The sequence below is a fragment of the Chanodichthys erythropterus genome, chromosome 7, assembly GCF_024489055.1.
Source record: "Chanodichthys erythropterus isolate Z2021 chromosome 7, ASM2448905v1, whole genome shotgun sequence".
Classification (NCBI taxonomy): domain Eukaryota; kingdom Metazoa; phylum Chordata; class Actinopteri; order Cypriniformes; family Xenocyprididae; genus Chanodichthys; species Chanodichthys erythropterus.
This window is the reverse complement of record NC_090227.1, coordinates 7,064,990-7,091,011: the sequence shown is the minus strand read 5'-3', so window position 1 is coordinate 7,091,011 and position 26,022 is coordinate 7,064,990. Positions and strand designations below refer to the sequence as shown.

General features: G+C 37.6%; 1 protein-coding gene across 1 annotated transcript in view; it reads left to right on the top strand.

Moving 5' to 3' along the window:
* nectin1b (nectin cell adhesion molecule 1b) overlaps positions 1–26,022 on the top strand; it is a 118,110-nt gene that overhangs the window by 50,621 nt on the left and 41,467 nt on the right. Inside the window, exons 2-4 of the mRNA XM_067389723.1 lie at positions 15,018–15,392; positions 18,845–19,144; positions 21,489–21,606. Coding sequence (XP_067245824.1) covers positions 15,018–15,392; positions 18,845–19,144; positions 21,489–21,606 — 793 coding nt within the window. The remainder of the gene's footprint in view (positions 1–15,017; positions 15,393–18,844; positions 19,145–21,488; positions 21,607–26,022) is intronic.

Genomic DNA, 26,022 nt, shown 5'->3' with positions numbered 1-26,022 from the left:
GAACATCTTTCAAACAGCAGGTAATTATAGTGATGGCCATTAATGAAGAGAACCATTTAAAGTGCTGTCAATGCGTTTACATTGAAACTGTCTCGAACTCCACAATTATCCACAGCCTTAGTTAAATCTTTTTACTCATCTTACACCCTTTATCAACAGAGAACCACTGACATCCCTGCATCCTAAAGCTGAACTTCAAACAAAGCTTGCTCTCTTATTCATCTTAATGTCGTTCTGCTGTAATCTAGTTGTTTTGTGGAAAAGACAAGAATCTACTCCTCAAAAACCTTTGATTTTCAGACTCACTACGTAATCCCACAAGTCCATTTCCTTGTTTTCCAGCCGAGACCCTCCTTTGTGAGCCCACCCACCCTGTTGACTTCAGACAACCAAGGCAATTACCTCAGGCCTGCGTTTACAGTGAAGGATGAGGAGCTAGCCTTGCTTTTTTTCCCCTTTCCTCAACCACACTGAATTGTGCTATATGCTAACACACATATGCTAACGTTCTTTAGACTCCACTGATGAAAAGCCTCCATCTCATGGTCTTCATGTCAATATACAGCATTGGACTTCTGAGGTCTTGTGGGGAACGCTGTAACTCATTCCACCCCTCGACTTTTTCAGACGCTCTCCCTCTCCTCAACCTGTGGTTTTGTGGTTCTCGTCTTCATTTCGTAGCCAGATACTTTTCATTTAATTGAAAGCCAAAAGTGCCTCAATGTTTAACTCTTCAAATGTGCAATCAGCGCCCCGGTTCCGCACTTCACTTCTGAGAAATCTCCTGTTCTGTGCTTTTAAAAATGAAATGTTCTTGTTTTTGCTTAGAGGCTATTAGAATGCTACAGTTGCTCTACGCTGCTGTACAGTCGCTCGCTTGATGACCGCAAATCTATTTGGTGAGTTTTTAAATTAAGAAAAATGTCATCCGAATATCACTTTCCACTCATTGCACCGCAGACTGCTAGGTTTTTTGGCGGAAAAGGTTATTGATGGAAGGACATGCATTATGATAGATGATGTGTCATTTGGATTGGGTTTCCTCTGCTCTTTGATGTGTGACCTGGAATAACAACCTCTAGACTCGCTGAGATAATCTGACAGAATTCTGGAAAGTTTCCGTGATTAGAACAAAAGTCACATTGAAGGTTTATAGAACTATTGTAGAGAAAGTGAAAACTGGATCTTGGACCTAGATGTGGTGTGTTTTGGACCCGCTATGCATTGAAGTGTGTGTGTGTGTGTGTGTGTGTGTGTGTGTGTGTGTGTGTGTGTGCATGTGTGGATATGGGAAAGAACTCTGAGTTGTGGTGTGTGGTGAAGAGTTGGAGGAGGGGGACTTGACGTCCCTCTACCCAGCTGGGCAGCACATGCACTGGAGACTAGAGATGTGGTGAGCATTCCATGGGCTGTGTGTAGAGAATGGAACGCTCCCAAAGAGCCATTGGAAAGATCCATTGCGGTCTTGGTCACGGAAATAGTACAGCCCCATACTCTTAGAGTTTTCCTCAGAAACACTGAACGGTTTATACATCACCATCTTTACTTTTCTACCCTTCTTTGCTCTTTTAGTTAAAGTTGCTTTGAGTCATTTTTATGTTGCACTGGCCGACATGGCAGTCGTCTTGGACTTGTACTGACACCTACTGGTGTGGAGGCAGCATCATGTAAAAGCAACTCTTTTTGGTTTACCGATGCTTGTTTTGTAATGGGGAAGTAATCTATTTTCAGTGAAAGTGTGAGACATCTGATTCATTAGTTGCTATATGGAAATAACTAGAAGAATAAGAAAGTGCTGGTGACAGTAAAACTATCTGGACTACAAACCAGTGCGTTTACAATTATGACAGTATGTTAAAACGTGTCTGATAATAGGTGTTATTAGATCATTTTAGTAGAAAAAAATAGCTTTTAATAGGGTTTATCAATTATTTAAAAAAAAAAGAGGAAATAATAGCTAAGTTCCCCTTTAAATGTATTTTGTATCATGCCAAACATGCATGTAAATTACGAGTACTTGCAAATGTGATAATGATTGCTAACAACTTTGCTAGCGTTAACTACGTTGTCTTGACTGAGAAAAAAAAAGAAAAAAAAGTGACAAACCCTTATGTCCAAGCGCCCTAAGACCTCATTTAAAATCAAGAATAATCCAAAGTGAAACCATCATGGCTTTGCCATTTCGTCTTAACCTCATAGTTGTAGCATTGGCTAAAATATTCCTAATATTCTTCCAGTTATAAATCTCTATGATATTATCTAGTGCCAGATAACAGATGATGGCACTGGCCGGTCGCATACTAAATGTATGTGTTAATTGTGAGTGGTCCAGACTCTCTCACTACCCCCTCCAGTGGGAGTGTGAATTCCCAACCGGACATGTTAATGGATCAATCTGCTCTGTCGAATGAGGGGGAGAGACCAAAGCTGCCCACCGGCCCAGCTGTAGTGTTTCCACAATACTGGCCTGTTTAAACCCTGATAATCAACCATGCTCTTTTATGTCTGATGGACATTTCATATTTATTCTACAAATCGTTAAAAATGGATGAATCTCTCAACATGACTTCCCTCTAAGAAATTTTAATAAAACTCTTTCATCAGTGAGACGCAGGAGGGGGCTTGAGGATTCCAGTCAGCAGCACCTCACATCAAATATTGATTATCTGTTCTCTTTTTGTTTTTATATTTGCCCTCCTATTAGGGGGTTGTGCTACTGTTAGTCACAGGAACTTTGGGAGTTTGGAAAGCTAAACACTTGTTAAGTCATAAGGTAGCCTTAAAGGATTAGTTCACTTTCAAATAAAATGTTTCTGATAATTTACTCACTCCCATGTCATCCAAGATGTCCATGTTCTTCTTTCTTTAGTTTCTTTAGTCAATGGCCTCCAAACGGTTGAAGGTCAAAATTACAGTTTCAGTGCAGCTTCAAAGGGCTTTCAACGATACCAGATGAGGAATAAGGGTTTTATCTAGTGAAATGATTGGTCATTTTCGAAAAAATGTAAATGTATATGCTTTATATAAACAAATGAGGCCAAGTGGTTCCACCAAAACCGCACTTTCATATTCTTCAAAAAACTTACGCTGTATGTCCTACGCCTTCCCTATTCTACTTAAGGAACGAACGCGCAGCGCCAGTTCCATTTTACCGTAAGTCCCTTATTCCTCGTCTGGTACTGTTTAAAGCCCTTTGAAGCTGCATTGAAACTGTAACTTTGACCTTCAACCGTTTGGATGCCATTGAAGTCCACTATAAGGAGAATAATCCTGGAATGTTTTCATCAAGAAGCCTTAATTTCTTTTTGACTGAAGAAAGAAAGACATAAACATCTTGGATGACATGGGGGTGAGTAAATTACCAGGAAAAATTTATTTTAAAGTGAACTAATCCTTTAATGACAAGTGCCCAATGCCAATACCAGTATCTACAGAATATAAAACCTACATAAAATATATACATTTAAAGGTAAAATGTGACTTTTTTTTTTTTTGGCAACATACCAAACCTGGAATCTTACATCATGCTCGTTCATGCATAGCATTTAAATCGCTCATCCATGTAATCCATTTAATCATTATACTTACCTCCAATCCGATTTTCCTTGTGAACACTTTGGATTTGAACTTTTCCAGACTGAAATTTTGCACATTGATGATGATGGACAGGGAGAGGATTTGTCATGCATGGCTGTCTTAGCATATTCCCCAGTGCCGCTTTTGGCTGAACTTGAAATATTTTGTCTGCTAGATGTGCTGAGTAGACAATGTAGCCCAAGGTGCACTGGGGCCATCGGCTCAGCAGTGGACACAAAACACACCCAAACCCACACTCAATATAAACATCAGAGACAGACATGAAGTTGAACCAGACATGATTTTCTTGAGTCAGTGGGTTTGTGTTGTATTGCACGCTGTTGCATGACGCTTTACTCTGTCATATGCTTCAGTTAGAGGGGGTTAATAATGTTGAGTGCGTTTGGTGAAATGCTGCTATTATTATTATTATTTTATGCTAGAGTAAATATATTTTAGAGCAATATTTTTATTTGTATTGTAATATTAAATTACCCACCTTGGACACAATTAAAATTTGTTATTTTAAAGATTTAGTTCACTCAAAAATGAAAATAGGCATAATTTACTTCTATCCTCTATCCTCAGGTCATTCCAGACCCAGTCTTCGGGTAATCTTCGAAACACAAATGAAGATATTTTTAATGAAACCTAACTTAATGTGTTTTTTGTCCCCTGACCAAAATTTTGAAGATCAAAAAAAAAAAAAGGTTATAAAGGCGCCATTTAATCTTGTTTAGTCTTGTGAAGAAATATGATCGCTTTGTATGATGAACAGATTTAATTTAAGCTTTATCTAAACAATGATCGACACACATGCATGCAGCACATTACATATAGTAAACACAGAAGCTCAAACCAATGAGGTTTGCTCTAGCACGTGACACAAGCTTCTGTGTTTATGTCGTGTGTTAACTCTTTCCCCACCATTGATGGAACTTTCCGTCATTTATGAGACAACCACTGATGGAATTTTCCGGCTGTCCGTGTTTTCACTGTTATACAATAGGGGGCGCTATTACACATCTTCTAAAAATGTACTGAATCTCCTGATCAGGCGAGTAAGAAGCAGAAACAAGCGATAGCATATGTAAGCAGATATAAATGCACAACAACATTAAACAGCATATAAATCAAAACTGCCTAAAGTTACAGAATGAAATGTCGACCCAGGACGAGCTATAGGACTGTGCAAGCTTTGGGGATGTTAATGGACTCGATCTACTCCATCTATGTTTTGATCATCGTTGTGAATCCAATCCATATGTAGACTTTAATAAAAATGAGATTTTCTCAGCTTTTTGCTCAAAATGTTGCTTTTTTATGAAACTTTTTGTTTAAAAGCAGAGGATCTGTTCTTCCTTTTGATATATTGCATGTTCAGATATTTATAAAAAAAAAAAAAAAAAAAAAAAAAAAAAAAACTGGGCGGCATGAAACTTTTGTGAAAATGATCAAAAATGCTGGCAATTTTTTCTAAAAAGCTGGCAGGGAAAGAGATAATATATGAATTAAAGTCTAAATTAAGTCTGTTTATGTTTATCATATAAATTAATAATATATATTCACATGAATTTGGATTATGATGATTTTATCAACATTTTGGTCGAGGGACATAAACTTCTCAGGTTTCATTAAAAATATCTTAATTTGTGTTTCGAAGATGAACGGAAATGTAATGGGTTTGGAATGACTTGAGACCAAGTAAATGGTGATAAAATTTAATTTTAGGTGAACTAACCCTTTAAGGATGATTATAATGTAATATTTCAGTACTCTACAATTGATTTAGCTTAATTGTACACAATGCTTATTTCCCCTTTGTCTTTCTCTCTATCCTTGAATTCATTTTAATTTGACTCCAACCCCCTTTAGAACCACCCACCAAGAGTAAGCCCAAGACAACGGCTGTCTCAGGTGTAATCCATTACTTATGGCCCACCAGTAATGGCCATGGCCACATTATTTATTGATTAGTTATTTTTCACATGAAGACATCTAACAGCTGTTATTGATTTTATGCCGGAGGATATCACTGCATTATTGAAAAATTGCCAACTCTGATCATTTAACGCTCGTGGGCGTATTTATCTGGCAATCTGTGCGATAAAAGATTAATTATGTTTTGTTCATTATTTCTAAACTACTTCGCATTTGCAATGACTCACGGGCTTGTGCGTGCAGTGGTCATGTTGTTTGGCTATGTCGGTTTTAAATCACCCGCTGGGAAATGCTGGTCACTTTAATGTTGATATCCACAGGAGACTGTGGTTTGTTAAAACGTCTCCATTTGTTAAAGTCATTTTATAGATGTTTATGTTGTTAGAAGGTAGCCTGCTGCCGTCCTTTTATCCGCAAACCTATCCTTGTGCATACATCAACACATTAAAGATATTCAAACAGACACATGCGCTAACAAATACAAATACATACTCCGAACACAGCATAAGTAAAGGAAGCCGTCACTCTTTCCTGTGTACCACAGAAAAAGCTTTTTACTGAATGGGGACATCAATAATTTAGCTGAATATCGTTCCGTGTAAAACTCCCTTATGCATTTATGCATGCATTTATGTAATGGTGCCAGCTGAGCCTTTTTTCCTTATTTTTGTGTTTAGTTTCTGTCTCTCTTTTCCAAATAAGCAGGACAGTTTCTGTGTAGTCGTTTCGTTGGCCTTTGTAATCATTAACTACGTAAGTTTTGTCAACCCTAACAGCCCCGCGCTTCCTCTGACTCTGACAGGTGGCCTGGTATCTTGTATCAGGATGATGTCATCAGCTGTTAGGGCAAGTACGGACAAATATTGTGTTTGTTCTTTTTTTTTTTTTTTTTCCAGCCCAACCGAAACCATGACAGTGTCCTTGTTTATGTTGCAAGAGGGACAGAGAGAGAACGATAGTGAGCACGACCTTGTCTCCAAGTCTTGTATCGGCCTGTTTACACTTTGTAAATACTGTTGACCTCTTTTGAGCCTGTAGCGAGACAAAACAAAATTTTATACGTATTATTTACACTACCGGTATAAGTTTGGGAATCGTTAAGATTTTTCTTTTTCTTTTGAAAGATGTCTCATATGCTCACAAAGGCTGCTTTTATGTTATCATCAAAAATATAGTAATATTGTAAAATAGTATTACAATTTAAAAGAACTGTTTTCTATTTGAATATATTTTAAAATGTTTATTCCTGTGATACAAAGCTGAATTTTCTGTATCATTACTCTAGCCTTCAGTGTCACATGATCCTTCAGAAATCATTCTAATATGATTATTTGGTACTAAAATCAATAAAAACAATAAATAAAAAAATGATAAATTAATATTTTTATTTGGCAAGGACACATTAAATTAATTAAAGGATTAGTTCACTTTCAAATAAATTTTTCCTGATAATTTACTCACTTCCATGTCATCCGAGATGTTCATGTCTTTCTTTCTTCAGTCGAAAATAAATTAAGGTTTTTGATGAAAACATTCCAGGATTATTCTCCTTATAGTGGACTTCAGTGGCCTCCAAACGGTTGAAGGTAAAAGTTACAGTTTCAGTGCAGCTTCAAAGGGCTTTAAATGATACCAGATGAGGAATAAGGGTCTTATTTAGTGAAACGATCGGTCATTTTTGAAAAAAAAAAAAAAAACGCACTTTCGTATTCTTCAAAAAGCTTACGTTGTATGTCCTACACCTTCCTTATTCTACTTACTGAAAAAATGGAACTGGCACTGTGTTCGTTCCATAAGTTGAATAAATTGAACTGAATAAAGTGTGTGAATTGAATTGAATAAATTAATAAATTACATTTTACAATATATTAAAGTAGAACAGTAATTACAATTCTGTTAATATGTATAAATTATAATATGATTTTTTTTTTTTTATAATATTTAGCAAATATACTTTTTCCTCATTGTGGTTTTGGTTAGAAATGGCTTTGTCAAAGTATGATGTCTATATATTATTTTAAAAATCTAACAATCATATCCCATGATAATGACAGGGTATGTCTTGGAAATTAATTGGTCAGAAATTAACCATTGTAGCCATAGACAAGATCCCGGTTTAGAAAGCAATTCTTTGGTTTAGGTTGGTTTGCATGATGCAACGATCATTTAAAGTTTTTGCTGCACCCATTGACCTTTATAAGGAGTGCAATATGCCTGCAAAATAACAGATTCAAAGCCTGTGTGCATGTGTATTACATCATCTATCCTTGCTGCTCGATTGTGGATATAAAAATGTATTGGAAGAGCTGGCAAGCCAAGCTGTGAAAGATGAATCAGTGTATAAAAAAAAAATGATGAGAAGGAAGAGAGCAGAACACAGGTATGCTGATACATCCCCTTGACATTTTCACAACGCCTTCAAACCACTCTCAGGGGGGAAGCAGCGTGGGCCTGTATGCTCCTTCCTTCCTCGCGTTGGACTTGTGCCATGTGGGGTTGGATCCATAGTCAAATATGGAAGAAAGCAACATATGGTTGTATAATCAGTGCCTTCTTTAGATGAGGGCAATGTCCTTTTAAGCAAGTCATTTGACTTGGCGGCCATCTTGATAATGCCCTCGGCCAGTTATTTTCAAGTTATGCAAGTGCAGCTCCTATCTGCTTGAATGAGGTGAGGCCAAAATCTCAAAGAGCTGTTTGCTAAGCCTACGCTTAGAAAAAAAACATATCACCACTAAAATTTGACCAAAATGTTATATTCTTTAGCTCAAGTTAGGTTACAAAACCAGCTAATTTACATGATATTTTTAATTTAGCAGTATTGGTCAATATTAGATGCTATATTTCTCCTTATATATATATATATATATATATATATACACATTTACCAAAATCAGTTCGTTTGGAGTTTGTTTTGGGAGAAACAGATTGCCGAAGTGAACTTTCCAGAAAAGCTTCAGCTGGTAAACACCTTCGAACTACCATTTGTCTGTTGCAAAGGTATTTCGAACTTGTTTTTCCCCCTAAACGAAGAAAGAAAATGAACTTTGCTGTGAGTATATTGGGGCCTTTAGGGTGTGTTGATGATGTCTACCAAACTGCTTGACAAAGAGAATATGGAAAATAACTTCCTGTATGGTTCATTGGTACAGGTAAATACACAGCCTCAGTCAAGCAGATGGTAGATGGTCTATCAGGAAAAAGGATATTCAGGGGAAATGTGTGTAAAGTTTTGTGCGTTAATGGAGAAAGGTGTGAGAGCAGAGCACAGGTGAAAGCTGAAATGCTGACCATCTGTTGCAGCTGGTTTGTGATGAAGGTAAATATTAGCTAAGGTTGACACAGTAGATGAAGGAAGCTGGTAAAACAGGAATCAGAAAGCCATGTGTATAGAGACAGGACTCAACATTTCAGGATGTCTGCAGAAACATGCGCACACACTCACAAACAAACATGCTAGAACGAATTGTACATGCACAGCTGGCCGTAGGATTCATTACATTCTCCTCATTGACTTTAGAGGTACTCTTGAACTCCACCATCACAGTCTCTTCTCTGTTTTTAGCTGCTAACTTGATACAGCGTTGTAATGCGCCCACAGCGTGAGCGGGATGTGCTGGCAGGCACCGTATCATCACTCTCTAGCACATAAACATATTAGTCTCCTCACCGAAGCTGAGCTCTTCTTTTTTCCCCACTGAAGGACCTAGATTGCTATTAGATTACCCACACACAATGGGGCGTATTTTGTAGACTCTCTAAACAAGCCTTTCAGCGGTTTTCTTAATGAGATGGGCTGAATGCCATAGTTTTTTTTTTTTTTTTCAGAGGCCTGAAGCAGGTCCAGTGTTGTGCCTCGTGCCCGGGGAGAGATGCAGATCCGGTCAGGCTGCCGTCGCGGAGAATGGTAGCTCTGTTTGGAGTGTGCCTCCACACTGATGCTGCATCTTACAGGAGGCGTCCTAGTTGCAGTCCTAGTTGCACCCCCACCCCAGCCGCATGGTCCACTTGTTTGATTGAATAAGGCAGATTCTGTGATTCTTTCATGAGAAGTAAAGCTGGAACAGTGGTTCTCAACCTTTTTTGACTCGAAGGTCCCCTGTTGTCCAACACAATATTCAAAGGCACCCCTCTACCCACATAGGGTACGACATTTCTGGTATTTCTGCTGTAATTGCGATTTTAGCATTTTTTATGTTTATTAAATGTCTTAAGGCCGTTTGACCAACTGCCAGTGAACAATTTTTTACCTGCGTAGATAAATATAAAGTTTGAAAAGTTTCTTATTGCTGCTTTCGATGATATTTACTCATCACTGGCTCCTGTATGTTCGGAGAATATTTCATCTGAGGTGTGCACACCTGGTTTTGGCTACAGCTAATTTGCAAACAATACTTTATGACAGGGGTCTCCAAACTCGGTCCTGGAGGGCCACTGTACAGCAGAGTTTAGCTCCAACCCCAATTAAACACACCTGAACCCGCTAATCAAGATCTGATTAGGCATACTAGGAACTTCCAGGCAGGTGTGCTGAGGCAAGTTGGAGCTAAAATCTGCAGGACAGTGGCCCTCCAGGACCGAGTTTGGAGACCCCTGCTTTATGGATTTGTTTAGAACATAGTAGTCTTTAGTGTGCACTGCATGTATTTTATATATTTCATTATTTTGGAGGTCCCAGGTCAGTTTTTATGCTAGCAAAACAAAGTCGGCCTTGGAGTGGATCCTCCGGTAGGAAAACCACATTCATCCTCGACTTCCACCTACATGGAAATCTTGCCAGATTGTGTACTTCTGTGAAGTTTCAGTGTTGAGGGACTAATTGCACATTATGTTGGACTTGTTTAATACCCTTTTTCTGAGGCACGATGGGTGGATGAAACATACATTGCCACATCGTGATTACCTGAGATTGTTTAACACCCCTTGAGCAATGGGAACTTTGGAAGGCTTTAGCCTCTTCTGACTTCATATGTCTCAAGGACATTTCAATGCAATTACTCCCCTCCACATTATGAGTTTCTGCATGTAGTCCAGCTAAGAGACCTGAAAATGGAAGTAGAGTCAATGTTGTCTGAAACACCACCCTTGGGTGTGTTTGTCAGATCTACTGGATGATACTTTAAGACCTCAGGATTTGCTCTGCGGTGTGTTAATTCACTTTCATCGTTGCTCATCTTACCTAACTTTTTTTTTTGTTGTGCTTTCAAGGGCACCATTGTGCCAACTCCAACTTTCTCTCGCAGTCCGTTTGTCTTTGCTTCCGTTTCGTAGCAACTTGACTTCTTTTATTGTTTACAGAAGTGCTTATATTCTCAAGTTTTCTCCCTGATTGCCATCCATTGTTCAACTCCACTGTGCAGGCTATAATTACTCTCCATCTCCTACTTTCTTTGGAAGACTCCTTCAGCCCTGGGGTGGAGGAAGAGGAGGTGGAAACGGGGTCAGGGGGGCCCAAAGGCTTTCAGTTCCTCAATGTGAGGATTTGAGTTCTGGAGCCGTAAAATTACCCCTCTCACAACTCCCCCAAAAGCAAAGGCTGATCTTTATTTGTGGTGGTCTAAGTGGATGACTCAAAAAAGGGAGTTAGCAGGATATAGTCTGCTTCTACTATTCCTCTGTAGAAATGTCTCTATGTAGCTAAAATAAACTAGGCCTATATTTCAGACACTCAGCCCCTAAATCTGCCTCGGATGGTTTTTCTAACCTATGTTGGCAAGCTGTAAATAATATTGGTACTTCACAAGGCATTTCCTCTGTTTCGACCCTGTCACGGTAGCAAATTCAGGTGGAAACAGGGTCAAACCAAGGGGTACAAGGACACAGGTGTTCCCCAAGGTAGCTGTGCAGAGGTTGCCAGCCGTCTTTCTGTCAAACTCGATTAGTCAATCAATCTGTCGTTTCACAGTGCCTGCTGATGGGTCTATACACTCTGGTCAAAAATATCTCATCTGTACAGGCCTGAGTAAATGAGAAATGAAGGGTTTGGTGTGCATCGGTTTAAAAACTGACACATCACCAGCTGGATCCCCTTCATTATAAGTGGTGTTTGATGATGCTCACACCTAGGGTTAGGGTTTTTTATGACTTAGAGCTGGAAATAACCACCAGGAACATTACGGTGATGGTAATTTTTGTATGTGCGAGTTTAATCCATATGCAGATGCTAGGTATTGACACAGCTGAAGTCATGGCAAAAAAAAAAAAAATCAAATTCGTGCTAAACACAAACCTGAAACTCAACCAGTCTAACACTTCATGTGAAAGAGGACACTACTTCAGCGATAAGAGTTTATTTATTTTTATTTGAGGTCAGTACTATGCATTCACTAAAATCTTGAGTATCTTTCTTTGAAGTTTGTGCTGTGGAGACCTTGAACTGTCTTTTTTTTTTCTTCTTTAAATTTTCAACTTGCAAACACACAGACAAAAAAAACATACTTCTGTGTACACTGGTTGAAGAGACACAGTTTCCCTGCTTCTCTCTCTTTCTCTCTAAGTGTGTGGCTAGTTTCAACCCCGCTGGCCATGAGATCCATTTTAGTTTTATACTATCAGTGTCTTCTCATGTTTAACTTTTCCCAGATTGGCTTTCAAAGTCTTGAACTTAGCATTTAAACACTTGCCTATACTTGTTGAACAATCATGACTAATGTTACCCACAGGCCTGTTCTCAAACCAGTTTTTCAACTTTTCTTAAAATGGCTTACAAATTCCCTTATCAGTAGGAAGCTGATCCCTGATCAGTAGCTTACCTTAAACTCTTCAGAATTGCCTGCTATTCTCTCATATTCAACAGGTATAATTTGAATATATGCTGTATAAATATTTAGACTCACATGGCCATTCAATGAAACTGGCTCCTTTTACAGTTTAAAAACGTGTTTTTTAAAATACTTTTTAATATTATTTGAAAAATGATATCAAGCAATGTGTTTAAGTATACAATCTCAATCTAAATAAATACTTTTTAAACACATTTCAATGTAGGAATATTCAGAAAGTTCACAGGGTTGACAATTTGTTTTTATTTTAATGTGATATTACAAGTGCTCAAGGTCATGAGTCAACAACATTCTTCTCAGAAAGAGAAAGAGAATTTAATACGGATTTTGCTGTTCTCCTGTGAAAAAGAGCTCATTCATAAACAGAAGATCAATGGGCCTCATTCTTGAAACATGAGCAGAACAAATTTCTGCCATTCATAAAATCATTCGGTAAATTGTCACTTTCATGTAACAATGGGCCTCATTCACAAATAACAAGCAGATATTTTGTGTTTGATTTGTTTGTAAAATTTGTGTATTTGTGTCATTTTAATTTGATAGAAGTGCTCGAGGTCATGAGACTACAATGTTCTTCTGAAAAAGAGAATTTAATACTGATATTTTTACAAACATGCAGTTTTTAATGATCAGTTGTTTACTATACAAAAAAAATATGAAAGATGAAAACAACAAAACAAAAGATGAAATAATAAAGGAGGCTCTAAATTGTCCTTGAAAGTTCACATCTTGAAAGGAGTTGATGTCATTATTATAGCATTTTTTTATATATATACTGTACATATTATTTATATTAGGGATACAAATTAAACCCATTTGATCAAATGACCTGGATTTTTTATTTTTTATTTTTTTCCCTGCAGTATTTCCAACTTTTATGAGTGGCGTGATTAAGTACAGTAGTTCAGAGTTACTTCCTCTTTGCTAAGGTCTCTCTGTAGGAGGTAATTACCTCTTTTACCAGTCATAAATAAGAGAGAGGCAGAGAGGAAAGAGGGAGGTGAAGCTATGTGTTTTAGTATATGTTTGTGCAGGAAGTGAGGCCAACAGGACAGCACAGCACCTGACGGCGAGCAGAAATATATACTCTTTTTTACGACAGTTTTGTTAAAGACAACAGAAGTCATAGACCCTCCAGAGACACGTTTGCCTCAGAGTTATTAATGGGTCAGGAAAGCTTCTGTTATGAATGGCCTCTGTAGAGCTAAACAGGAACTGAAAGTGTCCATGGATGCATGGCCCTTCTGAAGAAACATAACAGGCTGGAAATGTTAGAAGAGCCGGTTATCTGGTCAGGTGTTGAGGAAGTGAAGACAAAGAAAATATGAATGAAAAGCAGGGGGTGAAGTAAAGGGGGTAGTTAAACAAAAGTATGAGTAATAGCACGTGCAAGAAAGCGAGACTTAGAGAAAAGGAAGGGGCAGGAAGGAGGGGTTTGAGTGTTGACACATCATTCTCAGCTGGAGGGGGTAAAAGAAGGTCACTAGGGAGACAAAAGACCAGGGGCCTGCCAAAACAAGACGTATTTGACCATGGGCCACGGCGTATTTAGGGTTATCTAGAGAGACAAAACCACTATTGTTTTAACTGGGGGCCATGGAGGCATCCTCTACGTGACAGATACCTTCAAACTCCTGAAAGCTATTGCGGGAAAAAATAGAAAACCCATTCGTTTACTACTAATTGCCTGCCTGGTTTATTGTAGCTTAATTCAAGTGCCATCATTGTGGGCACACTCAGACTGGATCCCACATTGTTTCCATTAATAGGTGCTTGAGGCTGTCACCGAGATGTTTACCAATGAGAAATAATTAGGATAGAGTGGTGTGGGAGGGTTGGCAGTCAGGATCAGTGTCGGGGGGGATCTACCATCATTACACATGCAGGGAAAGTCCACATCCGGAGCTCTTGAAGACCTAATGCTGCCTGTAAACACTGCTGCTATGCTTGTAATTAGTTCTGTTTGTCGACGAAGACAGTGTTTGAAGTACTCTTGTTGAATTGCCATGTTAGCTATTTGGACGCACTCGACTGTAGCTTGAAAGCCAGAGTCGGGTCAATGAGTTGTTGTAACTTAAGCTAGGGTTGTCACTTTAATTTATTATCAATTTATTAGAATTAGCTAATAATGTTTATAGAAAAATTACTCTTTTCCCCAATGAAACTTAAAGGGAACATATCATGAAAATCGGATTTTTTCCATGTTTAAGTGCTATAATCGGGTCCCCGGTACATCTATCAACCCAGAAAAAGTGAAAAAGAACAACCTGATAACTTTGTTTTAGTAAGCCTTTCTATGCAACGAGCCGCTCAGATTTCAGATTTTTTGGCTGCGTGAGATTCTCCAGCTTTGTTGTTATTGAGCAACCAAAGCGCGAGCTGTTAAAGCTCCACCCTCTTTTGGAAAGCGGGCTGGGAGCAGCAGCTTATTTGCATTTAAAGGAACACGTCAAATAGGGGCAAATTTGACAAGCTATAATAAATGATCTGTGGGGTATTTTGAGCTGAAACGTCACAGACACATTCAGGGGACACAAGAGACTTATAATATATTGTATAAGGGCGCATAATAGGTCCCTTTTAATAACTTTCTTAAACAAATTATTTCCTTTACATTTAAATGATGCCACATAGTGAGTATAATGCATTAATCAATCATCGTTCTCAGCACTGATTGGTTGACTTGTTTGTAATGTCCCTCTTCCTGTCTTTCTGCAGCGGGGAATGGGCAGTCGGTGCAGACGGACCCCAGCAAGTCTGGATTTGTGGGTGATACGGTCGAGCTGCGATGTCTCTTCATCAACGGGAAGCCACCAGTGAAGATCTCTCAAGTCACCTGGCAAAAGCTGATAAATGGCACCAAACAAAACGTCGCCACCGCCAACCCAGCCTTGGGAGTATCTGTGCTGCCTCCTTTCAAAGACCGTGTGAGCTTCAAGCACCCCGCTGTGCGCCAGAGGACCCCTTCTTCTCTTGAGGATACCACCATTGTGTTCACAAGCCTGCGGCTGTCTGATGAAGCGGCCTACATCTGCGAGTACACCACTTTCCCTGCAGGCAACAGGGAGAATATGGTCAACCTCACCGTCTTTGGTAAGGCCACCACACTAGCAGTTGAGTCCATACATATATAGTGCTGTTCTCCTGTGAAAAGAACTCATTCACAAACAGAGGATCAATGGGCCTCATTCTTGAAAAAAGCGCAGAACAAATTTCTGTGTCATTCATAAAATCATTCTGTAAATTGTCACATTAATGTGACAACGGGCCTCATTCACAAATTGCAGGCAGTTTTGTGTGCGTGTAATTTGTTCAAAAACATATATATTATATATACAGTGCTAAAATTTTGAATTTATAAGAATGTACATACAATTTGAATTTTAATACAGTTTATACACATTGAATGGTACAATTTATTTCAAGAATGATTTATACAAAAATTTTCAATGAATGCAAAAATTTACACTAGAATGGTTTTACGAATTTAGACAGAATTTTTTTTTTTTTGCGAACAGTTTACAAAAAGAGTAAACAGAGTAAATTGTGCATAAACATTTTTTATAAAAAAATCCACATTCTTTGTTTTTTTTTGTTTTTTTTACGCAATAATGTTTTTTCGAATGGTTCCATAACATCAACAAATTCACATTAAATGTGACAGTTTACCTTATAAATGTTTTGTGAACAATTTTTACGAAAATTCAAATTTAATGCAAAATAAATTGTAAATATGTAAGTTGTTTGAAAACACTGTTGGCATTGAATGCTACAAGTTGTATAAAAGTGGATGTACATACAATTTACATAGAAATCCACACTGAATTCTGCAGTTTATGTACTGTAAGTATTTTTATTTTTGTCACATCAAATTGACAGTTTACAAAAGAATATTACAAACTGCTTAAAGAAATATTCCGCTCATGTTTCATGAATGAGTTTAATGTAAGAACTTAGAATTCTTTCACTAAGAATTAATTAATTTTGGCGAATAATTTCAATAGTTAATCAGCTGTAAGTAAGCACAAGGTTACCGTACAGCTGTAGAGGAAGGTTTTGCATGGAGCAGCAAGTTCTTTACACACATATATATCACCATGAATGGACAGGCAAGAAATAGGTGTCATGTTCTTGAATATTCTCAGCACTCTCAGCCCTGACAAAGTGTTGTCATGGTTAGCAGTATTGGTATTAAGGTGTAAATGGATGTTGTTTCAGCAATATTTTATTCATAACCCTGTAAGCCCTTGACAAAAATCATCTTTGTCCTTGACTGCTTCAGGTCTTGTGCGTAATGTGCTTGGTTCAAACCTTCCATTCATTTGAAATGTATTGATTGTTGTTAAGTTGACCTGCAGGTATAAAATATTCATATGTATTTTCACACACAGGTAAAGATCGGTTATCATTTTTTAAAAGGAATCCAATCTTTTATCGTTTACTTTTTCCCTGAAACTCAAAATCAGATGTTTCACAGAATGTCCAAGCTGCTCTTTAACATACAACAAAAGTGAATAGTGTTTTATGATTTATAGCTCCAAAAAGACCAAAAGCACCATAAAAGTAGAATACGACTCCAGATCTTCTGAAGCCATACAGTAGAACCAGGGTTTGTGAGCTATCAGGTATTTAAATCATAAAAATTTAAAAAAAAAAAAAAAAAAAAAAAAGATGTTTGTTTTTTTAAACTGCAAATAAAATGGCATTAACCAACATCAGAGAACCATAAACAGGCAAATTTGTTGGTAAATTATTAAAATGTTAAAGAGTTAGTTCAGGCCACTTAATATAAAGTGGGTCCAAAAAAACAAAACAAAAAAATATCTGTCATTAAGTACACCCTCATGTTGTTCCACAACCGTAAGACCTTCGTTCATCTTCAGAACACAAGTTAAGATATTAATTACCACTTTAAAAGCACAGAAGGGTAGTAAAGACATCGTTAAAATAGTCAACATGACTGCAGTTGTTCAACCTTAATTTTATGAAGCGAATGAAGTTGTTTACATTGTAGCGCTTCCTGGTTCTACGTCAGAACTCTGGCTCGGTATTGGCCGACGCTGTTCACGTGAGCAGCACAAAGCATGCGTGTGATGCTGACGCAGGAGCCGGCCAATAATGAGTCAGCATTCTGACTACCTAAGCTACCTTTCTGGGCCTTGAAAGTGGTTATTAAATTGCTGTATATGGAGGGGTCAGAGAACTCTCAGATTTCATCAGAAATTTCTTAATTTGTGCTCCGTAGATGAATGAAGGTCTTGCGGGTTTGGAACGACATGAGGATGAGTAATTAATGACAGAATTTTCATTTTTGGGTGAACTAACCCTTTAACTTAAAATTTCAAGAAGTACTTAATACTTAGTAAATATTTTAGGTCAGAGGGGTTTGGCTGACCAAAAAAAAAATAAAAAAATCCTATTGATCCATACAACATTTGACTTCAGAGGACTTGCAATAAAGTGCACGACAGGCTACTTTTTATGGTGCCTTTTTGAGCTTGGCTGTTTAAATCACGACCTACTTCCATTGTATGAAAAACAGATTCTCTGACATTCTGCCTAACATGAAAAATAATATGTGACTGGTACAAAATGAGGGTGCATAAATCGTAAAAATGTATTGTTAGGTTAACTTTTCTTTTAATAAATAAATGTCCTAAACAGACATCAATTAAAGCTTTCCTTTCAGTGATTCATCTCTTGGGAAACTGCACAGGTTAGAAAAAAAACATGGTGTGTGTGTGTGTGTGTGTGTGTGTGTGTGTGTGTGTGTGTGTGTGTGTGTGTGTGTGTGTGTGTGTGTGTGTGTTGGGGTGCAAGAGAAGAGTATCGCGTTAGAGATGTGGGTAATGCTCCCACTGATTGCAGATCTAATTAGAAATGAAGTGTTGATATGTTTTCCATTAAGCCAGCAAAGGGAGCTGCTTGGCTCAAGTACAGGGTGTTTTTTTTTTGTTGTTGTTTTTTTTGTTTTTGTTTTTTTCACTGGTGTGGCTTGTTAACTCCCAAGCCCATTTTGTATATCACGTTCGCATGCGTCCTCTGAGAATGCTGGCATTGCAGTAAGAGCAAGCAACCTGAATGGAGATAACCAGCTTAGTGCTTTCAAAGAGCCTCTTCATGTCGTATCAACCCTCGCCACAAACCTCAGACCCACTATCAGCACTCTTTGACATGCACTCACATAAACACACATCTTCCCTTTTGATGCGGGCCCCGTTAATTGCTAATTGGCAGCTCATAAAGGATCGAGATTGGATGACTTCGGGCACCATGAGAAATGAGTGGTTTCTACATCTGTTTGAGTGCTTGACTGATGCTTTTGCTTTGAACATGGGTAGGGGAAAAAGAAATTAGTGAACTGCTTGATTTGTACCGACGGGAAGAAAACGACTTTTCAGAACAGCAAGATTAGAGTTAGAGGAAGTGGATTTTTTCCTTAACTCTCAAGGGCACCTTTGTTGTTCCTCTTCACATTGTTTTTTTAGTATCTTTCACAGCCTTTCTTTTCCCTGTTTTATTTATTGTTTACTTCTTTTATCCAGCACGGCCAGTGACCAAGATGACCTTGACTTCACCCACTATCGTGGCAAGGACTCCGAAACGCAAGATGCCCGTGGCCACCTGCATGTCAGCTAACGGCAAGCCTCCCAGTGTCATCAAATGGGAGACCGCTCTGAAAGGAGAAGCCACGTTTCAAGAAACACGTAATCCGAATGGCACCGTGACTGTGCGTAGCAACTACATCGTGTTGCCCAGCCGCGAGACTCACCGACAGAAGCTGACCTGCATCGTCACCTACCGTGCAGAGCGCTTTACCGACAGTGTCATACTCAACGTTCAGTGTAAGAACATTGATTTTCTTCATATCTTTTAAACTCCAGCAGAACAAATTAAATTGCACAACATCGATAGATTTACAGTGATACACACATTCTGTGGGGCTTTTTTTTTTTTTAAGGCTCTTATGCTCGCCAAGGCTGCATTTATTTATTTATAACCAAGTAATATTGTGAAATATTATTAGATTTTGAAGAACTGTTTTCTGTGGAAGCTTGTTTCTGACACTAAATAAAATGAAGATACTTTTTGATACTTGCAAGATATATATTCACAATGTGAGAAATAAAGTCAGAATTGTGAGTTATAATGTTAGAATTATGAGTTATAAACTAACAAGCGCGCGTTATAAACTCACAATTGTGATATAAAATCGCAATTCTAATTTTTTTTCTCGCAAATCTGATATATTTCTCGCAATTGTGAGATAGAAACTCACAATTCTGACTTTTCTCAGAATTGCGAGATATAAATGAGCAATTCTGATTTCTTTTTTCTCACAAATCTGATTTCTTTCTCGCAATTGTGAGAAATAAACTTGCAATTCTGAATTTTTTTGTTCGAAAATCTGATTTCTTTCTAACAATTGTGAGATGTAAACTCGCAATTCTGACTTCTTTTCTCAGAATTGTGAGATATAAACTTGCAATGGCGAGTTATAAAGTCCAATTCTAAGAAAAAAAAAGACTTTTTTGTCAGAATTGCGTGTTTATGTTTCACAATTCTGACTTTATAACTTGCAATTGCGAATTTATACCAGTTCTGAGAAAAAAAAGTCCGAATTGTGAGATAAAAAGACAATTATACTCGATCACCTGATCCTTCAGATTTCAATCTAAAATGCTGATTTGGTGCTCAAGAAACATTTCTTATTAATAAATGTTGAAAACAGTTTTTTGCTGCTTAATACTTTTGTGGAAACAGTGATACAGTGATGCACGGAAACCATTCAAAAGTTTGGGGTAAAAAATAAAATATTATTCCAAACTTTTATTCAGCAAGGGCACATTAAAATGATCGAAAGTGACAGTAAAGACATTTATAATGTTACAAAAGATTTATATTTAATGAATGCTGGTCTTTTGAACTTTCTACTCATCAAAAAAAACCCTGAAGAAAAAGTATCACACATTCCATTAAGCAGCAAGAACTTTTTTTAACACCAATAATAAGAACTTCTAATAACTGAGCACCAAATCAGCATATTAAAATGATTTCTGAAGGATCTTGTGACATTGAAAACTGGAGTAATCGCTGTTGAAAATTCAGTTTTGCCATCACAGGAATAAATTACAATATATTAAAATAGAAAACAATTCTTTTAAATTGTAATAATATGTCACAATATTGCTGTTTGAACAATATTCCTTATCGAATAAATGCAGCCTTGGTGAACATAGACTTCTTTCAAAAATATGAAAAAAAAGTCTTAATAATTGTATATTTTATACATCACAAAATGACATAAATGTATGTTATACAATATTTTAATCCAATTAATTAAACCCCACTGGAATGTCAAAGAATGTATAAAAAATGCATATTAATGTATTTGTGCTTGATAATAAGATTGTTAGCATTTATGCTGTACTGTTACGCAAGTTCTGCGGAGGAGGTTCAGAGCAGGAAGAGATGTGTCACTGGCCTGTCTCAGCCGCTGTTGTTATCAGCTATTGTTTAGGGCAGTTTAGACCAGTATTTCAGCCCCCATAAAGCCCACTGATAGAGGAAATCCACCCATTCTCCCGCACCATGCTATAGAATACATTGTTCTTGTGGCGTGTCTGTGTGAAAGGCCGTGTTTAGAGTGACGGGAAGTTCACAGAGAATCACTCGTCCTGATTCTTGATTTACTTTGAGTGTTTTGTTAATCAAGTTACCCTTTGGTATAACATTTCCAAATTGAATTTGCTCAGCCTTATACATGCTCATAAAAGCAATTAAGAATAAATCTGAAGAGACATAGAAATTACTGACTGGTACCATCAAGTATTCAGTGCATTTTAATATCGTCATTAATAGAAAAAAAAGAAGAAAAAAAAATTGCTGTAATGAATTGAAATTTGGCATTTAGCTGAGGTTCTTATCCAATTAGGCCAATTTCTGGAATAGTTGCCCTGGAGTAGCTTGCGGCTAAGTGGGTAGCTAAAGGGCACAGCGGTGGTTGTAGTCTCAGTAACCCTTCACTTGTTGGCTCTCCTCCCAATCGCTTAAGAAATAAACTCTTGACCTTTCAGCTATGAGCCCAGAACATTAATCAGTATTATGACAAGCACCCATCGCCAAGTCATGTGACCCAGAACAGCCATCTGAGACTCTGCCTGAAGATGCTTTTTTGCTTTTATGCAGATGAGCCGGAGGTAAAAATCGAGGGCTTTGATGGCAACTGGTACCTGAATCGTCCAAACGTGCAGCTCACGTGCAACGCAGATGCCAACCCGCCCGTCACCGTCTACCAGTGGAAACTGTGAGTTACTCTCTCCTGACCTACTAATCCACATTACGAACAATCTCTTTGTTGTCTCTATTAATATAGTGGGATGAATGAGTAATGATTATTAAGTGAAAAGCATAGTGAAGGATAAAAAAGAGCAATATGTGGAAATTGCAGTAATTTGCAAGAGACAACTTCTCACTTTGAGCACTTATTGCATTTATCTCACTTGAGCATTTATTTTTTTAAGGGAAAACAAAGAACAGAAAGATAGCGCTGACCAGCGTCTTACGTTATCACGCATTCCCAACATTTAAAGGGTCTGCGATCCCTGAACAGTTATGCAGAAACACAGTGTACAGAACTACACTTAATAACCAAGGTGAATTATGTCTGTCACATTCACTACAAATACATATATATATAGTTTATCATTTTTTTTTTTCAAATACACATTACAGTCATTTATTTATGCTAAGTTTGCACACAGCTACTCAATTTTTATTATTGCTTTTTCCAGAATTTTACATTATAGATACACTCTAACAAATGCTGGGCTAAAAACAATCCAAGTTGGGTTGAAAATGGACAAACCCAACGATTGGGTTGTTTTAACCCAGAGATTGGGTTAAATGTTGCTGTTCTGAAAAGTCGTTTTCTTCCTGTCGGTACAAATCAAGCAGTTCACTAACATGCTGGGCAATTTTATTTAACCCAATTATAGTTTAAAAATTACTATATGGCTGACTTAAAATGAACCCAATATAGGTTTGAAATTAAAAATCAGACACTTAATTACTAGAGGCAATCACTAGAGCGAGAGCCCATCAACGCACTTCGTTCGGCTTTACGGAAGTCGTCAGCAGCGCTACACAAGACTTGCTCGAGAAAGTTTTGTCACTTTGTTATTAGACCACGAAATCAACAATGTCACCAAAGAAGTGTGTTTTTGGTTGTGAGGGAAAGATAACCTTGCTTCCCAAAGTACCCAGTGGAGCTGAGAGATTTGTTCTCACGCATTACATTGATGCGCTCTCGTTATTTGTTATTAAAATAACCAAAGAAACTGATAGTTTCAATCACTTTTTTATTGGTTAAAATGAATGGAGAATACCTCGTGTTTTTCTGTGGCTGCTCGAGCCCTCAGGATCAGCGCGTATGGTTTTATAAACAAGACCCAGTTCTACGCTGGATTTACAGATTGTTTGAAACTGAAAGAGGGAGCGCTCACAGTGGTAATGATCCGGTCATGAGTCAGAACCGCAGGTGGTGAGTAAAACTGCATCAAATATCTGTTTTGTTGGCAGTAGGCGCCTAAGTGCATATGATGTAAACAATGCGAATGTAGTGCATACATTAATTCATTATTCATCATTCACTATACGCTATATTCATTATAGTGATCCAAAAGTTAACCATGGATAATGCGATGGTGCATTGTGTGTGTTTAAATTTAACTGACCATTGATAGCTTGCAGCCGATCTCTACACAAAAGCTGCGTGACAGCTCGTCACTCTGTTTCCGCTCACAGGACCGCTCGGCTGTTTTCGGAAAGACTCGGTACAGCGTTTGCAACTTTTATAAATATGATAAAACAAAAGACTTTTCAGCGATATGAAGGATGCTATATTACTCTATAGGTACTTAAGTTTTACATGAGATTGGCAGAAACTGTGTGATTACCACCCCCCCCCCCCCACTTTAATAAATGTTCATTTATTAAACATATTAATAAATGTTAATTTCCAACATATTTTGGGTTCATTTTAAGCAAGCAATACACAATTTTTTAAACCATAGTTGAGTTAAATAAAATTCACCTGCAGGTTGGGCAAACATTTAACCCCACCGCTGGGTTAAAACAACCCATTCACTGGGTTAAAACAACCCAATTGCTGGGTTTGTCCATTTTCAACCCAACTTGGTTTGTTTTTAACCCAAGAGTAAAGTATATATTAAGTTTAGTAAATAACACAAATGGATAAAAGTTAAAAAAATAATATAATTCATATTACTTTTAAACAGTAAGAAGAGTTTATGTGTGTTGAACATTTGCCTGATTTCCCTTCACATCTAACCCATTCATTTAAAAAAAAAAAAAAAAATAAATAAGCATTTTATTTTTTAATATTGAAATGCATAATTTATATTTATCTGCAAAACTAATGTCAAGCATCTAGTCATAACCCTTTAGATCAAAAGGTTTTTAAGATCAGTTTGTCCAAACGTTTGACTGGTTGTGTATATCGGCATCATTAAACTAAATAAATGATGACTGATGTTTGAAGAGTGCTCCTCTGAAATATTCAGTTTACTGTAATATTACATGACTGCTTAGATGTGTTATGACTGATAAGAGAATCATTTCCTTCCATAAACTACTCCTTCATTCATTGGTGGTTAGCACTCAATCATGATAAGTAAAGCCGTTTACAATGGCTCTATTCAGAACTCACAGAGCCATTGATAACCCTTCAAACAAGATCAAACATGAGAAAATAAGCTACGCTTTGTGTACTTCTGAATGTTTACCTTACCCCAATACACTGGTTTGAAAGAACAGTGAAAGAGATATACAGCAAGATCAAATCTTGTTTGTCATTGAGTCTTGTGATGGGTGACTTTTGTTGAGTTTCAGGTGCTACGGGTTTGGATGCAAACTATGTTGGCAAAAGATGACATCATTGCTTTGCCTACCAAATGAATATGTTGACTGCACAGTCTCGGGTTTGTTTTGCAAACCTTTCTGTGGACAATGCTGGTGTGTAGGTGAGGTCAAGACTGCAGCAAGTTTGCTTATTAATCATTTAAACTTTTATTAATCATTATACACATACAACACACACAGAAGAACATTATTAGAATTTCACTGAGCTTGACTGAAAATCAGAAACACTATGCGCGTTCTGTTTGAGCGCTTGGTTGTGGAGAAAGGGTGTGTGGTTGAAGTTTGACAAACATCCTATAGCGAAAATATTCTCGTCAAGGTAAAAAGCTGTCCCGCGATGTTGCCATGATGGAGTATGAGGGTGAAATTAAGATAGAATATGCCATCGTTAGGTTTACATTATGCCTCCACTGACTTTTAATAAAAATAAAAATATTTAATTCAGTTGGATAATAGTTGCTTCAATTCCATCCAGCTTAACCAACACAAGCTGCAGAGCCATTTGTAGTGCAGCAGATCAATGATCACATGACGAAAGTAAGTGATGAGATGACTGACAAGACCATAGCGGAGGATTCGTTGCACAACACAGTCTAATAAATGTCTTTATCTTGTAGAATTCACGCTCAGCACTGCCACTCCCTATACACAGAGTACACACATTGGTGAAAGCAGAAGTAAAATGCGAGCGTGCGGTCAAATCAAGCGGCAACCTCCCCCTTTCTCTCGTGAAGACAATACGGAAGTAACTTAAACTGCGATTCATCGACTGGCCGCTAGGGACAGGCTCCAAAAGAGAGCAGAATCTCATAGAGTCCCATGTTAAATTGGCCAAGTTTACAGCAGAAAAAAAAAAAAACATTTTTACAAGTTGGTTCAAATTGTGGTTTTGGTCTATAGTGCTATTTTTGCCCTTCATGACAACTCTGAGAGGGGTGAATCTTTTTATAACTTATCCGTTTAAATTATATTAAGCCTTAAAGTTCTGCATAATTAAGGGCGTGGTCACTTGAGTGACAGGTAGATTGCGCTGCTGTCTGTGAGCCATCACTTTACCTCAGCTGCCACTGAATTTGGCATCTCAGCCGTTTTTTTTTCTTGATTATTTTATACAATTATAAAATATGGCTTTGCTGCATAATATTCAAGACTGACATGTGTCTGTGTAGATGTGCATGCATGCGGAAGAAACAGAACACACGTTGTTGGATCGTGGCATTGGCTGAAAGTTTTGGTTGTGAGATTTACTACAATGACAATGGCGGGAGGATATCAAAATCCGACAGCACTGCTTGGATATTATAACTTTGGACACAGGCTCATTATTTGTTAGATACAGTTTTACAACATAAAGGCTGTTCAGATTGCATCCTTTCTTGAAGAACGATGACAGAGAGCAGATCATTCAGAAGAAATGTGACATGTTTTTTTGTTTTGCAATGGACACTCATATTTTACCCAAGTGCCACAGATTGGATTCATCTCGCGATCTCTATTTCATTATAAAGGTATGAAGTCCCATTTGATTTTCCATGTTGTTATTTGCACACCCAACACTACTGGTGTATATATATATATATATATATATATATCTTAAAAAACTCCGTAGATTGACAGTAAACCTTTAGAACGTTCTGATGATAAAACTTATCTTCATTAATATTTTATCTAAGATAGATAGATAGCTCCTTTGCCTGTTAACATGGTCACGTCAAGCTAGAAGGGCGTGGTTTCAGCAACTAGTCATATCAGCTCAAACCACCTCCCCGCCTCTTTGCCC